Source organism: Anoplophora glabripennis, unplaced genomic scaffold (genome assembly GCF_000390285.2).
Source record: "Anoplophora glabripennis isolate ALB-LARVAE unplaced genomic scaffold, Agla_2.0 scaffold50, whole genome shotgun sequence".
Taxonomy (NCBI): domain Eukaryota; kingdom Metazoa; phylum Arthropoda; class Insecta; order Coleoptera; family Cerambycidae; genus Anoplophora; species Anoplophora glabripennis.
The window spans coordinates 1,283,079-1,301,199 of NW_019416330.1; the positions used below are offsets into that span (position 1 = coordinate 1,283,079).

At 32.5% G+C, this 18,121-nt stretch overlaps 1 protein-coding gene across 1 annotated transcript; it reads left to right on the forward strand.

Annotated features, from left to right (window-relative positions):
- Window positions 1-5,947: 5,947 nt before the first annotated feature.
- Window positions 5,948-12,462, forward strand: LOC108914354 (the record flags this gene model as incomplete). The annotated part of the gene is made up of 6 exons (XM_018720163.1): window positions 5,948-6,053; window positions 6,765-6,905; window positions 7,792-7,918; window positions 11,293-11,447; window positions 11,579-11,773; window positions 12,395-12,462. Coding segments are annotated over exons 1-6 (792 nt in total), but the record flags the coding sequence as incomplete, so codon positions are not given.
- Between the last annotated feature and the right edge of the window lie 5,659 nt (window positions 12,463-18,121).

The following is an 18,121-nucleotide window of genomic DNA, read 5'->3' on the forward strand; positions in this document are numbered from 1 at the left end:
TGTTTACCAGATATTGAGAATGTAATTCAACATTGAAACATTACTAAAGTATTATTAAAGTATTAAAAGTTTTCAAATTATTAGTATTTAAAGATTTTATTTCACCTAGTACGACACTAGTATTGTTTGCATAGTACCTGTAGATTAACATGAAGATTAGCGCTGGGTAGTAGTGACCATTATTTAAAATAAAGCATACTTTGAATGATATATCTCACCCATGTCTCACATCAAGTTCTGAGTTAACCTCAACTGGAGGGTTATTTCTAGGACACTTAACGAGAGGTTTTCTTCTACTGGTTATAGAACTTCTTTCTGTACACCTATGAAAAACTACATCTATTTACAGTATTCTTGAGGTGTAGTATTGCCACTGTTACAATTTTGGATCACAATCTAAACACATTAAATTTACTTTAAACTAAAATTTTTAAACAAAACAAATGAGAGTCGTGAAGACATGCACTTGATGAGTGGCTCTATGATATTTCTTAATCTAATTCTTATCGAATATCATTCATTGGGAATTATATTTAATATATTACCATATTCATATGAGAAATTGTGATTATATCAAGTAGTACCTGTATTATTTAAGGTACCAGATTTTTTGAGATTGCCATGCTGTGGTCTAGGAATTTTTTACCTGCCCTGGGCGTTCTCGGGTTAGGCTTTGAGGGAGCAAAAACCTTAAGCCCATCATAATATTGATTTCTCTTGTTGGTTTTAAGACGAAACCGCTCAAACAATGGCGGTCCTTTAAAACGTCCGTAATGGCCTCTGTGAATGGTTTCGTCCAATGTTTCGAAACGTTTCGCCGTTTTTCACTGTCGGTATCTAAATAAGCAATGCCAATAGCACTGCTACTAATTTTTGTATATTACCCATCAGGATTCTAAAAATCACTTATCACAGTCCCACAAAAAAAGAAAAGTGGTCTGTTCCAAAGATTATACCTGTATATCTTTATGTATTTTGACGTGCCGAATCCGAATCCGGAGCCAAAATTGCTCCATCACCCTCCATTTTTTTTTTCATTGCGAAAAACCGTCTTTAAATACAGAAAATATGGAAAAACATATTTTCTAAAACAAGAGGATGGTCAACTTTATCTTTCATCCCTATTTCTTATATCTATGGGATATTAGATACAGAAAAGAATCACTACGAACAGAAAATATGGTCAAAAATAACAGATTTCTATCTAGGGTTGAAAACCATCATCCGCGGACCCTTAGTTGATCCTTCAAATATTCTGCATCCACTTTTCCATATTAAACTTGGTCTCAAAGCTTTGGACAAAGAATGCGACTGTTTTGGATATTTAAGAGAAAAGTTTCCGGAAATAAGTGATGTTAAACTGAAAGAAGGTATTTTTAATGGTCCTCAAATCCGTACCGTGTTCAGAGATGAAAAATTTATCACAACACTGAAAGATACTGAAAGAACAGCACGGCTAAGTTTCAAGAGAGTCACTCAGAATTTATTGGGGAATCAGAAGAGCGAGGATTACAAGAATTTAGTTGAGGAATTGTTGGAAAACTACAAACAGTTGCCTGATACACTTGAAATTGCATTTTGACTATTTTCCGGAGAGCCTCGAAGACTACAGCGAAGAACAGGGTGAACGATTTCACCATGATATCAAGCAAATAGAGCGTGGATATCAAGGAAGGTGAGATATTAATATGATGGCAGATTTTTGTTGGATGCTTAAAAGGATAAACGAGCCAAAGACAGAAAAGAGATACATAGATCGTTTGAAGATAAAACAGTTTGTTACAAAAGGAAAAAGGAGTAAAAGAAACATCATTTTTTATCTGGAAATGATGTTCACATCTTCCAATACACTCATCTCTCTTTGCGGGCATCAAATAGCGGAATTATAAAATTTAAAGTCTGTTGTAAAGATAATTGTAAGAGCTTTCAAAAGAAATATTACTCAACCCCCAATGCCATTTAAATATTTTGGGGTGATGCTTATCCTTGCTTGGGGGGGTGAAAGTGGTGGAGTCAAAAATATCAGCAAATAATGTTCCCCTTTAATCCAAAATCGACGGGTCTGAGCGTTTTTCTACAATCTTGACGTAGTTCCTGAAAATGGCTCTGTTTTGTTTTCATTTGGCCACCCTGTATATTATACATTATTTATAAATATTTATTTATCATTTTTGATCATTTATATTTTTTATATATCTTTTAGTCGAATCATTCAGCCCTAACACATTGTGAACAAAGTATTCAATGGTTGAAGACTAGGTTATTAGTGCGCAGAAAAGTAAATTAGGAGAATATCATCGATTAGAGGCTTATTTGAAGCAAATATCGAAAGAATGTATTCCAAATAAAATTTTAGATGTTGAAAAAACAGCAAGTTTATTAGAGAAGCATCAAGTCATACATATCTTTTGGAAAAGGTAATATAGGAAATAATTGGCTATACAGGGTGTCCCGTAAAGTATGTTACAAACTGGGTGGTGATAGTACATAAAAAAATATGACTAAAAACTCTAATAAACATAACCTCTTAAACGCGGCGTTTTGAAGTTATAGGCCTTAAAAGGTGCAACTACAAAAGTAGTTTTTGTGACGTAACTCTTTGTTCGAAAAAGAAAACATAATGAAATTTTCAAGGACTAGTTAGCCTTAGGAAGCCAATAAATAATGTGGATATTATTAAAATTGAGAAAGCGGAAGGGTGTTTTTTATCACCCTGTATCCTATTTTTAGCCAAAAAAAATTTTTCTGCATAGATACAGCAAATATCATAAGATTTTTAGAAAGACCATTGAATTTAGAAATGTTTTTGTCTCTTGCATTTTTTATGTAAAATGATTAGTTTTCTAATAAATTTACAAAATGCAAAGGGAGTTTACTCACCGCTAGGTGTTAAATTTGACGTATTCAAAAAGTAGGCGCCTGTCACTTTTAACATAGTTGACATTTGTTACCATATTTTAATCGTGTCTGTTGACGAATTATTAATTTGTGAGTACAATGGCGGATAACAATCGTTTTACTAATCAAGAATATGCCGAAATGCATTTTATTTATGGATTATGTAATGGAAATGCAACAGCTGCTCGAAGAACATACATAGAACGTTATCCGCAGAGACGTCAGCCGTCTACACAATTATTTACTCGGATTCACAGACGGATTATTGAAACTGGTAGTGTGGTACCCCGTTACATACATTGTGGTAGAATTGCTAGAAGACTACCCGCGCAAGATGAACAAATTTTGAGATCTTTTGAACAAAATCCGGGAGAAAGTGTGCGAAGGGCAGCTAATCAGTTACAGCTTTCCAGAATGTCAGTTTGGCGTGTTTTGAAGGAAAACGGCCTTTATGCCTACCATCTCCAAAAAGTGCAACATTTAATGCCTGAAGATCTTCCCCGACGCCTAGAATTCTGCCGAATAATACTTAACCATCACCAACATAATGTGGAATTTATTAGCTCCATTTTATTTACCGATGAAGCCACCTTTACACGAGATGGTTTACTGAACTTGCACAATGCACATGCATGGTCAGACGAAAATCCTCATGCTACCATTGATAGTCATCACCAACACCGATTCTCAGTCAACGTATGGGCTGGAATAATAGGTGACTATTTGCTCGGGCCTTTCTTTCTACCTCAAAGGCTTGATGCAGTAGAATATTTAAACTTCCTAGAAAACCATCTCCCTGAGTTAATGGAAAATGTTCCTTTAAATTTGAGACAATACATGTGGTACCTCCATGACGGGGCACCTGCGCATTTCAGTGTTCATGTTAGAGAGTATCTACATATGCGGTTTCCTAATCGATGGATTGGAAGAGGATATAATGCACCAATAGCCTGGCCACCGCGATCACCGGACTTGAATCCTGTCGATTTTTATCTTTGGGGACACGCGAAATCTCAAGTTTATGCAACCCCTGTTGATACAGAAGATCAACTTAGACTGCGAATTGTAGAAACCTTTAATTTAATAAGAAATAGTCTATTCATATTCCAAAGAGTCAGATTTAACTTTATAAAGAGACTGACAGCATGTATCGATGCAGAAGGAGGTCAATTTCAACATTTATTATAATAACATATTTTGTTTTAGTTCTGTTTTGGTTACTTAATTAAAAAAATTATTTTGGAAATTGATTGTATTCTTAAAAATTCACTAGGCTTAAGAAATGTATGTAAATAATTCGGAAGCACTCATCTCTCTGCATTTTGTAAATTTACTAGAAAACTAAACATTTTACATAAAAAACACAAGAGACAAAAAAATTTCTAAATTTAATGGTCTTTCTAAAAATCTTATGATACTTGCTGTACCTTTGCAGAAAAATTTTTTTTAGCAAAAAATAGGATACAGGGTGATAAAAAAACACCCTTCTGCTTTCTCGATTTTATTCATATCCGCATTATTTATTGATTTCCTAAAGCTGATTAGCCCCTGAAAATTTCATTAAGTTTTCTTTTTCCAACAAAGAGTTACGTCATAAAAACTACTTTTATAGTTGCACCTTTGAAGGTCTGTAACTTCAAAATGGTGCGTTTAAGAGGTTATGTTTATTAGAGTTTTTAGTCATATTTTTTTATGTACTATCACCACCCAAAGTTTGTAACATACTTTACGGGACACCCTGTATTATTAGGTTGTTCTAGTAATGGGTGTTTTTGCAGGATTAAGAAGAGAGGAGTTGGTAAAGCTCTCCATAGATGATATAAATGATAAAGGAATCGTTGTTGTAATAAACATTAACGATACAAATACGGGAGTACCAAAATATTTTCCTATTGTGGAAGAAAATTAAATGCGATGTCTTTGCGACCAGAAGAAATTAAAGAACACCGGTTTTTTCATATTGAAATGTTCAACGTACTGCGCAACCAGTAGGCAAAATTATCTTCGGTAGCATACCGTCCAATATTGTAAAATATCTCGGCTACGCAGATGCTAAAATGTACACAGGTCATTGTTTGCGTCGTCCATCGGCAACTTTTCTCGTAGTTGCAGATGCAGATATGATAACATTGAAAAGACATGGGAAATGTAAGAGTGATACTATACATCGGGATATGTACAAGATAAATCGAGTCGAAAGAACTAGTGATAACAATTTTCCTGAATTGATTGTGAGGGGGAAAATGAATAACATTTATTCGATGGCCAAGAAAATTTAGATAGTTTTTCTGGTGTTACTGTTAAAGGTTCCTTCTCAAATTGTACTTTCGTTTTTAAAACCGGTTTTTGTAATTAATTTAAGGCAAATTATTGTTATATATTAAATATTAATGTTAATAAACTTTGTACTTTCATTTGTCTGCTTCATTTATACAAGGCACATTTACTACCGTTGCCGAAAAGAGGGGTACAAAATATTTCGCCCTAGAGTGATATGACGTTTTCCTATTTCGCTTCCTAGTAATAAACAAGCTATATCGCCTAAGTGGGAAATAAATAATCATAATATTTGTATTTATGACACCAAAATATACAATAAAATGAACCATCAGCTGTGCTACAATTTTCCAAATTTTTACTACTGAGTATCTGTTTACCTTCTGACACTTGTATATTCCAATGAGACGTTTCCAACATACAAAGCACGAAAACCAAATACTGTTATTCATTTTATATACCGCTCTCTGTAAATATATTTTTTACAAATGCACCTGCCTATATCTGAGATTAATTCACCATCTGTAAGTACCTAATGGATTTGTACAACTATTTGCTTAAGTCTTCGGCCGCTATGATGTTAATCGCTTCACATGAATTTTAAAGGAACATGTAAAAAAATGTTGACCATACCATTAAAAACCGTTAGTAGATGTTTGAAAAATGTTCAGTTATGTACATACATACTTAAATAAGAACTAAAACAGGGCATATAAAGGGCCGGTGTGAGACATGATGGGAGTTATTGCCGCTTATGAACTCAGTAGTAAAAATGGCGAGGATTTTATTAGTATTGTTGTGGATGAGGTATGTGTATTGCGGTTTTTTTGATCTGACGGACGTGGATGATCCGTTCTCTCTTCTTTGGAATTCTAGACGTAAGTAGGACTGAAATTATATTTCTATAAAATAAATTACAAACGAAATATCTAACATAATGTACAGTCTATTAAGAATGAGAGCAATTTTATAACTTTTTTAGAAATGATTCGATTTGAACAAATTTATTGAAAAATGTGGAGCACAATAAATTGTATTTATAAAAGTAATTTTCTGGCTTGAAAATTGAGAAAAGTCTTTAGGAATTTTTTAATTAATATTGCAGTCACCGTTCAATGAGTGCATATCAAGTGTTCGGATTTTTTTGCAAGTAATATTTAGAAAATATGTATTTTTGAAATAAAACAAATAAGAGAGAGTCCACCATGCCATTTCTTTTTAAAATAGTTTAAGAAAATATGTATAGTTTCTATAATATAAAAAATTTCTTGAGTTGAACATTGGAAGGAAATGTTTCAAAATTAGTAACTTTCTATATACTGGCGTGTATTTCTATGTACTGGCCATATTTTTGCATAAATGATTCCTAACAGCTTTTTCTCGTGTATTAGGTAAAAACAAAAATCTTTTAATAAAAACAAAAGTTAGTATTGCTTAGATAAAATATAATTTGTTGTAACGCATATTTTTATTTTAAAACTGTTAAATTCGAATTTTGTAATCGTAATGAATACTTTTAATTAGCAAATCTGGTAGTGATCTGTGAAGTATAGTAAAATCGATTTGATCTTACAAATTTACATTTGCAGAACCTAATTACAAATTGACGGAGTGTAGAACACAAACTCAGAGTGGAATAAAATTTGGGGTTTGTACACCCCACAGCAATTGTTTACTCTCTAAAGGAAAACCTAATGGATTTTGTGGAATATTTTCGACTTGCTGTGTGTGTAAGTACATCAATGACTATGACAATACGAATAACTAATAAAATGTTATATCATTCGAGATGATTGCTCTAAAAGTGTGAAAACTAATTTTTTTTTTAAACGAATAGTCAAGTAGTCACCTTATTGATGAATGAAAAAAATATATATAATCTATAAGACATATACATTTTAGTTCGGTATAATATAATGAATATCTGTAGATTATAAATGGAGCTCGGAGTTTTCGTCGGCTGGTCATAGACGTGTTCGTCGTAAACAAATAAGTAAACAGGTAGGTATACATAAAAATAAATAAATTTGCGTACTTTATCAGCGAAATGTCGTTTTTTACCCCCTGGCGTGTTCGACATTATTAAAATATTAAAACACGTATACACAAAGCAAACGCGATGCCAATAACTGCCGTTATTACCGGTTTCGTACGATGCGCTGTAGCGAAAAGCCGACGCGACGGCTTTGATTATCCGACCGAGTCCCGAGCTCTAATTATAAATGTGCTAATTAATAATGTGAAGAATTTTATGAATTGTAAAAATGCAAATACATTCTGAATGAAAACTATTTTATAATATCTATGACCATGTTAACTTCTCCTTATTATAGTTTTTTCATTATATATTTTATTTGTCGTTTCTATTCGTTTTAAGTAATTAATTATGTAATGTTACATTAGTATTATTAATATACAGGGTGTCCGGAAACAATTAAAAAAAAAACGATGTCAAAGGGCCTTCTTCAAAGAGCCCTACCTCTCTTAGGAAGCATTTTTAGATAAGACGATTTATGTCAAATCGATATCATGATCATCCCTAGAATTTGCTGTCTTCGTTTGTCGGTTTAGTTCCCTGACATCCTGTGTAATATTAATTAATTAAATTGTTTTTAGTTGAAAGTACCTGTGGAAAAACTAGTAATTCCAAGGTGGGATATTTTGAAGGTTCTGACCTGACCAGTTCGCTAGGTAGTTGCAGTTATACAGTGAAACTCAAAAACACTAACGTGTGCCAAATAAGGTACGTGCCACCTGATATAGGTAGAACATTATGTCGAAGACTGAAAATATACAAATAGATAACAATGCTCACAGTACCAACCCATCTTTTCTTTATCAAAAAGGCATTATTTTAAGAAATATATGTCTAAATAAATGCCTAAATTGAATTTATAGAAAATTCAATACCATTTGGATAACGAAATTATGATACGATTCCCTAAATAAATACTTTATTTAGAATTATAAAACTTGAGAATTTTTTGAAAACTGATACTGATGTATAGTAATACTATACAGGGTATAAGAAGTATGACTGCCATACTTCAGCATGAGACAAAGTAATCATAAATAGACAAAAAAGTTGTATATGACAGGAGAGTAAGACAGTTTTCAAAATGCAGCGAGTATTAATATTGGGGAGTTTCATCACAACGTGACAACAGCGCTACACAGCTGATGCACACCACGTGTGCACGCGGCAAACTTGTCCTACGTTAAAAATGTAAACAACTATTATTGTGATTTGAGTCGTCAGTGCCGCGAGAAACAACTACTCCGAGAGCTATTTGCCCCTACCGGCATTGAATTATACTCGCGACACCTATACTCCGCGGTCGAAATTATAGTGACTCATCGCTAGCTTTTGGACTAGTAAGGGGGATGAAGCGTGCCGGGAACGAAAATCCATTGGCGTGTCTGCGTAAAAGGCAAGTTTGTTAAACTAAACTGACAAACGATCCTAGCTGTTGTACTAGGTGTCGCGAGTATAATTCAATGCCGGTAGGGGCAAATAGCTCTCGGAGTAGTTGTTTCTCTCAAACATTGTGTTACGCTCTCTGTGGGTGGCAGTCGTGCAACAAAGTACCTGCAGTTAGCAGGTCGCTTCCCACTGTAGTCATTTTAATGACACAGTTGGAAGTCTGCACGACAGATGGAGCCATTGGCTCTCGCGTACAACTATTATTGTGAAACAGTTATAGTAGGATCATATTTGATGCAAAGTAATAAATCATTGCCTGTCAAGGGAATCAGTGCAACACGTTTTAGGGGGTTTTGGAAATTGAATAATTTCTTTATGCATTATGGATTAATAGTTATATATTTATGAAGGACAAAATGAAAAACAAAGGCATTTCCTTCGCACATTGGGTGGCAGGGCAACAATACATTTATTACTCCCTCATATGACTTGTGTCTTGTGTTTTTTGCGGCGGCGCGCGTGCCGGCCTGGCGTGGTCAGTTTCGTTTCGGTTGTATTGTGCTGCGTGTTTCTCGCTCGCGATATTTGTGAGGTTATAACTGTTATAAGTGCAATTATATTTCGTTCGGGCTGTATGTGTGTTTCGCGCTATTATTTGAGAATTTGTGAGTGAAATCATATTTCTTCTGCTCCGTAACAAAAGTGTTTTTAGTGTTTTATTTGTGTGCTGTGTGTGCTTGTGTGTTTCGGGCTGTTGTTTGTGAATCCTGAATGCTATTATATTTTCTGTGCTAGTGAAGTGAAGTTTTTTGTATTATTATTGCTCTGTTGTCGTTATATGGAGAAATGGAGGCGGTGCTTGGATGTTCGCAAGCCGGTTGTACTGCTGTAGGTACAAAAAAATCTGTATTAAGTTACAGAGAAAAAACGATAATATTAAATGTCTTTAACGCTTTAGAAAAGGATCATCCCATGAAACTGAAGACTGGTTTGGTGGAAATGTGTTCTAGATATACTGGAGTAAGGGAATCATCTGTTTTCAAAATTTTAAGAGAGAAGAAAAATTAAGGTGACATTAAGAAACCTAAAAAAAGGGGGTGGAAAGAAGAAATTAATATTAAATGAAGATGAGAAAAATGCAATGCAATACGGTACATAAATCATAGAATTTATATTTTGCTTATAAGAAAAATAACTTATTTTGTTAAGATTGATAGAGAATTGTTGTTAGTGTTTTCATTTGATAGAATCATATCATAGGATTTATATTTTGTTTTTATTCTGTAAATATTTATATTATATCTGTTATACAATGTTTTTGCTTTGAAACTTCGTTCTCCTTATAAAAAAAAGAATCGTAATGGGGTGCGATGAAGGGATCAGTTCACGTCTGGAACCCTGTTCCTACAAAATTTTTTTTTATTCTTATAAACTATTTGTTTTAAATGTAAGTTATTATAAATCTAATTCGTTATTTAAATTCAACATATGTACTACATTTCACCTCTGTACGCGCCACTGTTTATTGTTCCCTGCTTTACGATCAAGCTCGCCAAGTTAGTATTTGACGTATAACCGACCACTTCGTACACTCGATGCACCTGGCCGACTACAGCTAGTACCAGAACACAGTGCGTATGCAGCGGTATTTCAGATTTTACATTCAATTTCATTTTAAATTTGAAAAGGTTCATCTTTACGCCTCCTAAAAATGATGACACGATTTTCCTTTGATAAAAGGTCGACAATTTTTTGCTGTACTTTGCATCGAATACGATCCTACTATAGTAAATTTCAAGACAATTGTTTTGCAGTTTTTAAATAAATAAAATAAAATGTATCGATTTTGTAGTACGAAGATGGAGTTGTGCTTAAATTTTAGCTGGAATTTTAGTAATTATGAATCTCTTAAAACAGGAACTTAACTTTTAATCGAATTATGAATTTGAATAATACGTAATTAAAGTACTCAAAGATTCACATCGTTCAAATAATCATACGTATTAAAAATAATACTTACCAAAAAGCAAAATCAGTAATTTTTAAACGCACAAGTACAAAACAAAGTATAGCATATGCTCAAAATATCCACCATCATTTTCGATGCACGCACGATACCTACTTTCGAATCGAATTTTCGCACATCCGCTGGAAAACACCTCAAGAAAAGGAAATACTTAGTGGTACGCAAAAAACACTCCGACACGGTACAATTCCAGATATCAAAACCTACTGAATTGCGTATTACTGGATAGCTTAGTAGCGTACCGTTGTCACATTGCTCGATATGAATTTTATCGAATTTTAAATTTATTACAAATCTAATTATTTTTTAGAATTAAGCATAAAGAAGTTCAAAAAAGTGATAAATATTGTATTTTATGGTATTATATGCACCCAGTTATGTCGATATTCCTTAATTAATCGAACTTTTGTATATTAAGTTGGAGATTTTGATAATTTGTTTCTTGGAAATGGTTGAGTTTAAGACCATGTCATATAAGGTTTTTTTGTTTATTTTAATGTATTCTATCATTTGTTAAAATTAAGGCAGTCAAACTTCTAACATCCTGTAGAATACTGTTACTCTCCACGTTTATTTTGTTTATCTGATATTCATTTGGTGCGAGTGCACACATGTGTGGGTATTTATTAATTTTTTCAACATATCTGTTACTAATTACATTTTTTAGATTGGATTTTGTGAAATTCCAATTAGCCCCAGCAACATTGACAAACGTGGTCACCGCACCATATCCCGTCTTCAAATGTTCCCACGATATGATGAAGATACATCCGAATCACTACAACGTTCCCAATTTGTGTGGCAATAATGATAAACAACATGGTAATTATTTATTAAAGACGTGCCCCCACTTGTTAGTTACATACCATACGAAATACAAAACTTAGCTATTTATAATTTCTTTTTATGATTCCAAATTTCCCTGGCAAACTAAATATTGTCATTGTTCTTAGTTTATATCCATGTGAACCAGTCCGATGGTGTAACTAAGGGTGTCCAGTTGGACATCACATTAGCAGATCGTGTTGCCAATCCTCAGTTAGAGTCGCCTTCTTGGAAAATAAAGGTAACACAGTTGGAGTGTCCTGGAAGGACCAAAGGATTTAACTTGCCCAGCGATGAAGCCGTCCAAGATTTTCCTCTGTTAGGTACGAAAATTCTTTTTAAAATTATTAGTACAAATTTATTTAATAATAACCACAATTTCTTTGGGTTTTATAAACTCCTTTGCAAGTGTTTGTTGAAGATATTCCTTCATTAAAAAATACAAAAAACTGTTTGTTTGGGACTTTTTTCCAGCTTTTCTGACTATTTCGTTTTTTAAACCAGTATCTGTCCATAAAAAGTTGAAAATCATTATCGCTTTATAATATAAAGATCCACATCTAATCTTCTATTCGTTAGTGACCTCATCCATAGTACTGTTAGCCTTTAATCATAAATGACAGTCGATAGAAATTGTTTCAACGATTGCGACAATTGTTGCAAATTGTCGTGTGATATATGTTTACTGTAATAATACGTCGAGTAATTTCAGTAATTTAAATCTTCAAAGATTTCAAAATACATTGCAATATTACATTATATTACAATAGAACTAGAAAAAAAGTCTTAGTGACTCCATCTGATTATTGGGTTTTTGTAAGTGCAGTGGTAATCTTGATTAATTTTAAATACACAGTTTTTATTTGCAATTCAAAGAGGTGTGCGGACAAATCATTATTTCCGGAATCGGAGAACTGATGCAGTAAATTAATCTCCTATTTCAGCTCCTCTGGGTGCTATTCAATATTTTACCGACACCACTGGTTACATCAAGTCGTTTGGATTTGATGGATCTGTTCCCCAACAAAGTTACACATACGATCAGAAATACGCCATTGCTTTCAAGAGGGACATTAACACTTGCGGAGTTAAGTAAGTAGTTTTGTCATAGCAACAAAGGAAAATATATAGATCACTTCACTTATTCTACAAAACTCTGTGGCAAAAAAAAGTTTTTAAAATGTTAACTGCCATCTGAAGAGTAGTTTGCTTTACTAAAAACGATATTTTCAAAGAAAATTGTCACTAACGAATCAGGCAAGTAGACAGAAGAAACATAGGTACTGAAACTGAAAGTACGTACTTAAACCTATACAGGGTGGTCCGAATTTTATGTAAGAAACTTCGAGGGTAGATAGATCTCTTTAAAATAATATGTGTTTGCCCCGTTTTAGAGATTTTTTTTTAATTTTTTGTTTATATCTCCGGAATCTATTAACCGATCTAAATAAAATTTGGTACAGATAATGTCTGATAGTAGGCCTTACATTTCCTAAAATATGAGCTTTAAAGGTTCAACCAGTGGTGTACAACTGGACAGGGGTCACTTCTTTTTTTACAAAAAAACCTACGCCACTGCATTTTTTACAAGTTATTGTAACGTACACAAAATACGTAAAAAATGTAACTTTAATTTTTTCCCTAAGATTCGCCGTTCTCAAGTTATTCAAACCAATACTTGCCTTGTGGCTGACACTTCTAACTATAATATTACAAGAATGTTTATGCTTATGCTTAAAAGTAAATACAATTTGTAAGCACATCAACAAAATTATTTACACTCCTTTCTACACCACATATATTTACCAAGCAGCAGCGACTAAACAAGAAACAAAATTAACGTTACGTATTTACAACAATTGTATTACACTCGTCTTGTATTCGTTGCAGTAGTATCTCTTGGAGTAGATTAAACTTTACTTTTCAGATAACCCCAAACACCGAAGTCCAGGGGGTTTAGATATGTCAATCTGGCTGGCCAAGACACTGAACCCTTTGCATAATTATGGTTGACATTGGCATTTAGTCTTCTACCAATCCATCGACCCAAATAATTTTAATTAAGCCATTCTTATATTATTCTCCCAGAATGCGCAGGAGCACCATTCATTGTATCCAGCTTTAATGGAACATCCTCTAATAAATCAAAGAGATGGTTTTCTAGAAAGTATAGAAATGACTGGAAATTTAGACGGGTTTAGAAAGGTCCACAAACTTTATTGTGAATTATTCCGAGCCACACGTTCATAGAAAATTCGTGTTGAAAAGATCTTGTTTCATGAGGATTTTCTCGTGATCAAATATGCAGGTTGTGAAAATTTTTTTGGTAAATGTACATTTATTATTATTATTTTGATTTAAGTTGTCCTTATTTGTAAAGATAGTGGGTTAGGCTTCCAGGGGAAATTAAAATGCGTAAGGAAGTAAGGTGGTGTGGAAACAAGTGTAAAGAATTTTGTTGATGTGCTTACAAATTGCACTTACTTTATACCATAAACATAAATATTCTTGTAATAGTTTATGGTTAGATATGTCTGCACAAGGGGATTGTATTGGTATGAATAACTTGAAAACGGCGAATCTTAGGGAAAAAATTCAAGTTACTTTTTTTTACGTATTTTGTGCATTAGAATATAAATCCGTTACAATAACTTGTAGAAAATGCAGTGGCGAAGTTTTTTTTGTAAAAAAGGGTGACCCCTGTCCAGTTGTACACCACTGGTTGAACCTTTAAAGCTCATATTTTAGGGAATGTAAGGCCTACTATCATACATTACCTGTACCAAATTTTATTGAGATCGGTTAATAGATTCCGGAGATATAAACAAAATATCATTTTTTTTAACAATTTCAACACCCTGTATCTCTAAAACGGGGCTGTTCCAGACCGATGTTTATAAGGCAACACATATTTTAAAGAGATCTATCTGCCCTAGAAGTTTCCTGCATAAAATTAGGACTACCCTGTATAACTTTACAAAGATGCTTAATAATGATTAAACCTACAACTTTATGTATCTACCATTTTAATTTATGAACAATTAGACACTTGAAATATAGGACCATGATTTTGAAGTCCTGAAATCTTTACGTTCTGTAACATAGGATGTTGCTCTCAGATACTCCGCGACATCTTTTGACCAAATGCTGAAATTGAATAAGTCTGGAATACAGGAAATGCAACGTAATATTTTCCGGAACTGGTAGATGGGACTAGTGTCTATTTTCATATTAAGGCTCAATAAGTCTTTTTATAAAACGGTGTTACGTAACAAGATGATATTTGAGTATAGGTGAGATATAATCTACAAATTATGTTATATGTATATCTATTGCCACTGCTATTCAAGTGTCTATTTGTACAAAGCCTGCTGGCACAGAACAACCCACTAAACTGCAGATACTACATGAAAGTAGTGATATTGCGGGCGTAATTATTTAAGCCTCGTCCGTTATTTAGTGGTGGGGGCTTTAGTCCGCAGAGCAGTTGTTTCCTACAATGTCCTTAGTTAAGATGATTTATTTTGAATTAAAGAATATTTTTTTGAAAATAATATAAAATAATAATATAAAGACAGAAACAATTAGAAGAAATAATAATGATTAATAGCTGAATTAAAAAAAATAATTTAATCATTTTATAGGTTTACTCCGGAATATATTTATTTACAACGTGATGATGTAAACTTTGTTGAAGATGTCAATTGTAAGCATTTCTTATTTGTACCGGATTTATATTTCGATGACACCCTACAAGTAGAACACAATTTGGTATCCAAGGTTTGTCTAACTGAGGCTGAAGTGTTTAGATGTAAGTATTATCCATTCTTTATCAACTTATAATTACGTTTTTATCGTCCATATTTATTGAAAAATGTCAAATTTAAGCAGTATGTCATTGAGTTAGTTCATCTATTAAATTTTTATTAGATTTCTAGAGCTAGGTGGAAGAAAAGCCCACATTTTTATTTAAATACATACAGGGTGATTCAGAACTTATCCAAAGAAAAATTTAAATGTACAGAAGACTCTTACAAATACAAGTGCAATAAAAAATGAACTGACAAAAAATTGAAAGAATTTGTTTCCCAAGGAAAGAAATAAATGAAATTTCATAACACCTATTTTATATCAGTAAATTCAACTGCTTTTGCCGCTATTGTTATTATTAATTAATAAAATTAATTTGTGGTTTTAATTAATAAAATAATAAATAAGTTGACATACCTGATGTTACAGTAACTGTTCAAATTTTTGGTCACCGACGTGTAAACCAAGTTGGGCCCGTCTTACCCAGTTTCTATGAACTAACACAAATGTTGTTTTGCTTCAGAATATCACAAATACTTCACCATAACACAAATGTTGTCTTGTTTCATCATAAATTAAAACGATATCCATCAACTGCGAGTTGCTATACGCGCAAGCTATTTTTGACACTTGAAAAACTAATGTAAACACTTTCGCAACAACGATAATGCTAGAATCGGATTTCAGTATTCAGAATCGCTTACTACAGTAGCCCAGCGATGTAAAGGTTGAAAATACTACAACTTCAATAATTTTTTTCTCGGAAACTATAGATTTTACAAACATTTTTTTTTAATGATATTTTGTGATATTGACTCCTGACGCATTTATTCCCAAATCTTTTTGGATAAGTTGTGAATCACTCTATATATACCTGTTTTATAGATAAAAATAAATATTTAGTGGTCAGAGGAGACTTGGTGTTGAATGAAAATTCTAAGGTTTCACCTAATTACCTAAATTGTTTTTACAGCCTACGCTCCTGGGCCGTTGTACGTTCATTTTAACTCATTGGAAACTGGCTTCAGTACGGATGGAACACAGCAGCAAGGATTCAACATAAAGTATGAATTACTGAAGAAATGCCTTTAACGTAGTTATAATTATTACTTAACTATTGTAATAAATCTTATTTTGTGCAAAGTGTGTTTAATTTAAAATCATGTGTGTGAAGTGAACTTGATTAAAATTAATTATTTCAGTTTTAAAGATATCGACTCGAAATTTGAAAACTCTATGGAAGGATAAATGTGCATTTTTGAGGGTGATCCGAATATTTCTACTTGCACCAATGGCGTCCGTGCGAGCATATCACAACCTTTTTTAATAATAGAAATGGTACGCCACCGATAATTTCCCATTTTGATATTTTTTTTAGAAATCCTCCATCAATTCTGAATGAAATTGACCTCTTCAATTTTTTTCGTAGGATGCATCGTTTTTGAGGAAAAAAATAAAACATATTTTATTGCAAGTTTGTGTATTTTTAATTTCTATTAAACTAATTTTTGCTAGAATACCTTCAGTACAACTCACATAATAAAAGTGTAGATCTGGGAGGAGTCTGGAATATTTTCAAAATTGCAAAAATATTTAAAAAATTTAAACAAATATCTAGTTTATCTGAGTTTTTTACTTATATCTTGGAACCTATGCATATAGGAAGAATATTGAAGAGGAAAAAAAATTTAGAATTATTGAATTTTGCATAATAATAAGTAATAATAAGTTTAAAATGTTTAAATTTATTACCGATGTTACAAAATAGCAATGATTGATGAAAAAAGGCAAAATAATCAAGTTTTTGGATAATTTTTTGAAAATATATTAATTGCTCCGAGGGCATTCTAATTTTGGTAAAAATACTGTAGAGTATAATAAAACAACACAACAAATTTCATTAAAATCGGTTCGATAGTTTTCAAAGATAGAAGCGGTCAAAGTTTATCAGCATTTACCGTTAATTTATAAACAATTTAGCAATAATTTTTGATCCAGTGGCTTCGTTTTTCCGAGTTCTCAGCTGGAAAAAATTTTCATATCCATAAGTTATCGACAACATAGATCAATCAGCGGAAAAGTGTCGCTCGCACGCGCGAAAAGTGACTCAAAACACGAAAAGTTAGGGAGAAGGCTTGCTCCGAGACTGAATTCGGAGGTTCAAAATGCGAAGGCATGAAAAAAATTGCATCATCTCGGCTTCTAATGGACCAATTTCGATCTTTTCTTTTGTAATCCGATGTCTCGCGAGCCAAGGAATTCGAATATCATATTGCCAACTGTCTAATTTGCACATATTTTGTTATAAACAAAGTTTACTATTTATACGTTAAATAATCTGTATTTACCCTGTTTACATATATATTTCAACACTCTGAATGTATTTAGTTATAATTATTACAATTATTTTAATAATTTTTGTTTAAACAAATTAAAACAAAATTTTTTTTAGAAATTAATTTTTTGTTAAATACAGATAAAATTAAGAAAAAATAGTACTTTAAAATAAATTATAATTTTTTAAAAAAACAAAATTGCAAATTGATAAATGTTATCTAATTGTTTAAAAATAAAAAAAAGTGTTAATTTTTAATTTCCAAACCATTTCAAAGGTTGAGCGGTCTTTTCTATGTGAAAAAAAGTTCCAGTATCTAGATGCTTTATTTGAGGTCGTGCAACATTTTGAAAATTCGAAAAATATTTTTCAAAATTTTTTCAAAAAATTATTTTGCGAAAACTATCTATCTATAACTTCAGCAACCACCCCCTAAAATATTTTGCACTTATTTACAAACACCCTGTGTAGTTTAGATCAGAGGGAAGAAAAAATAAAATATTGGATAATAAATGACAATCAACTT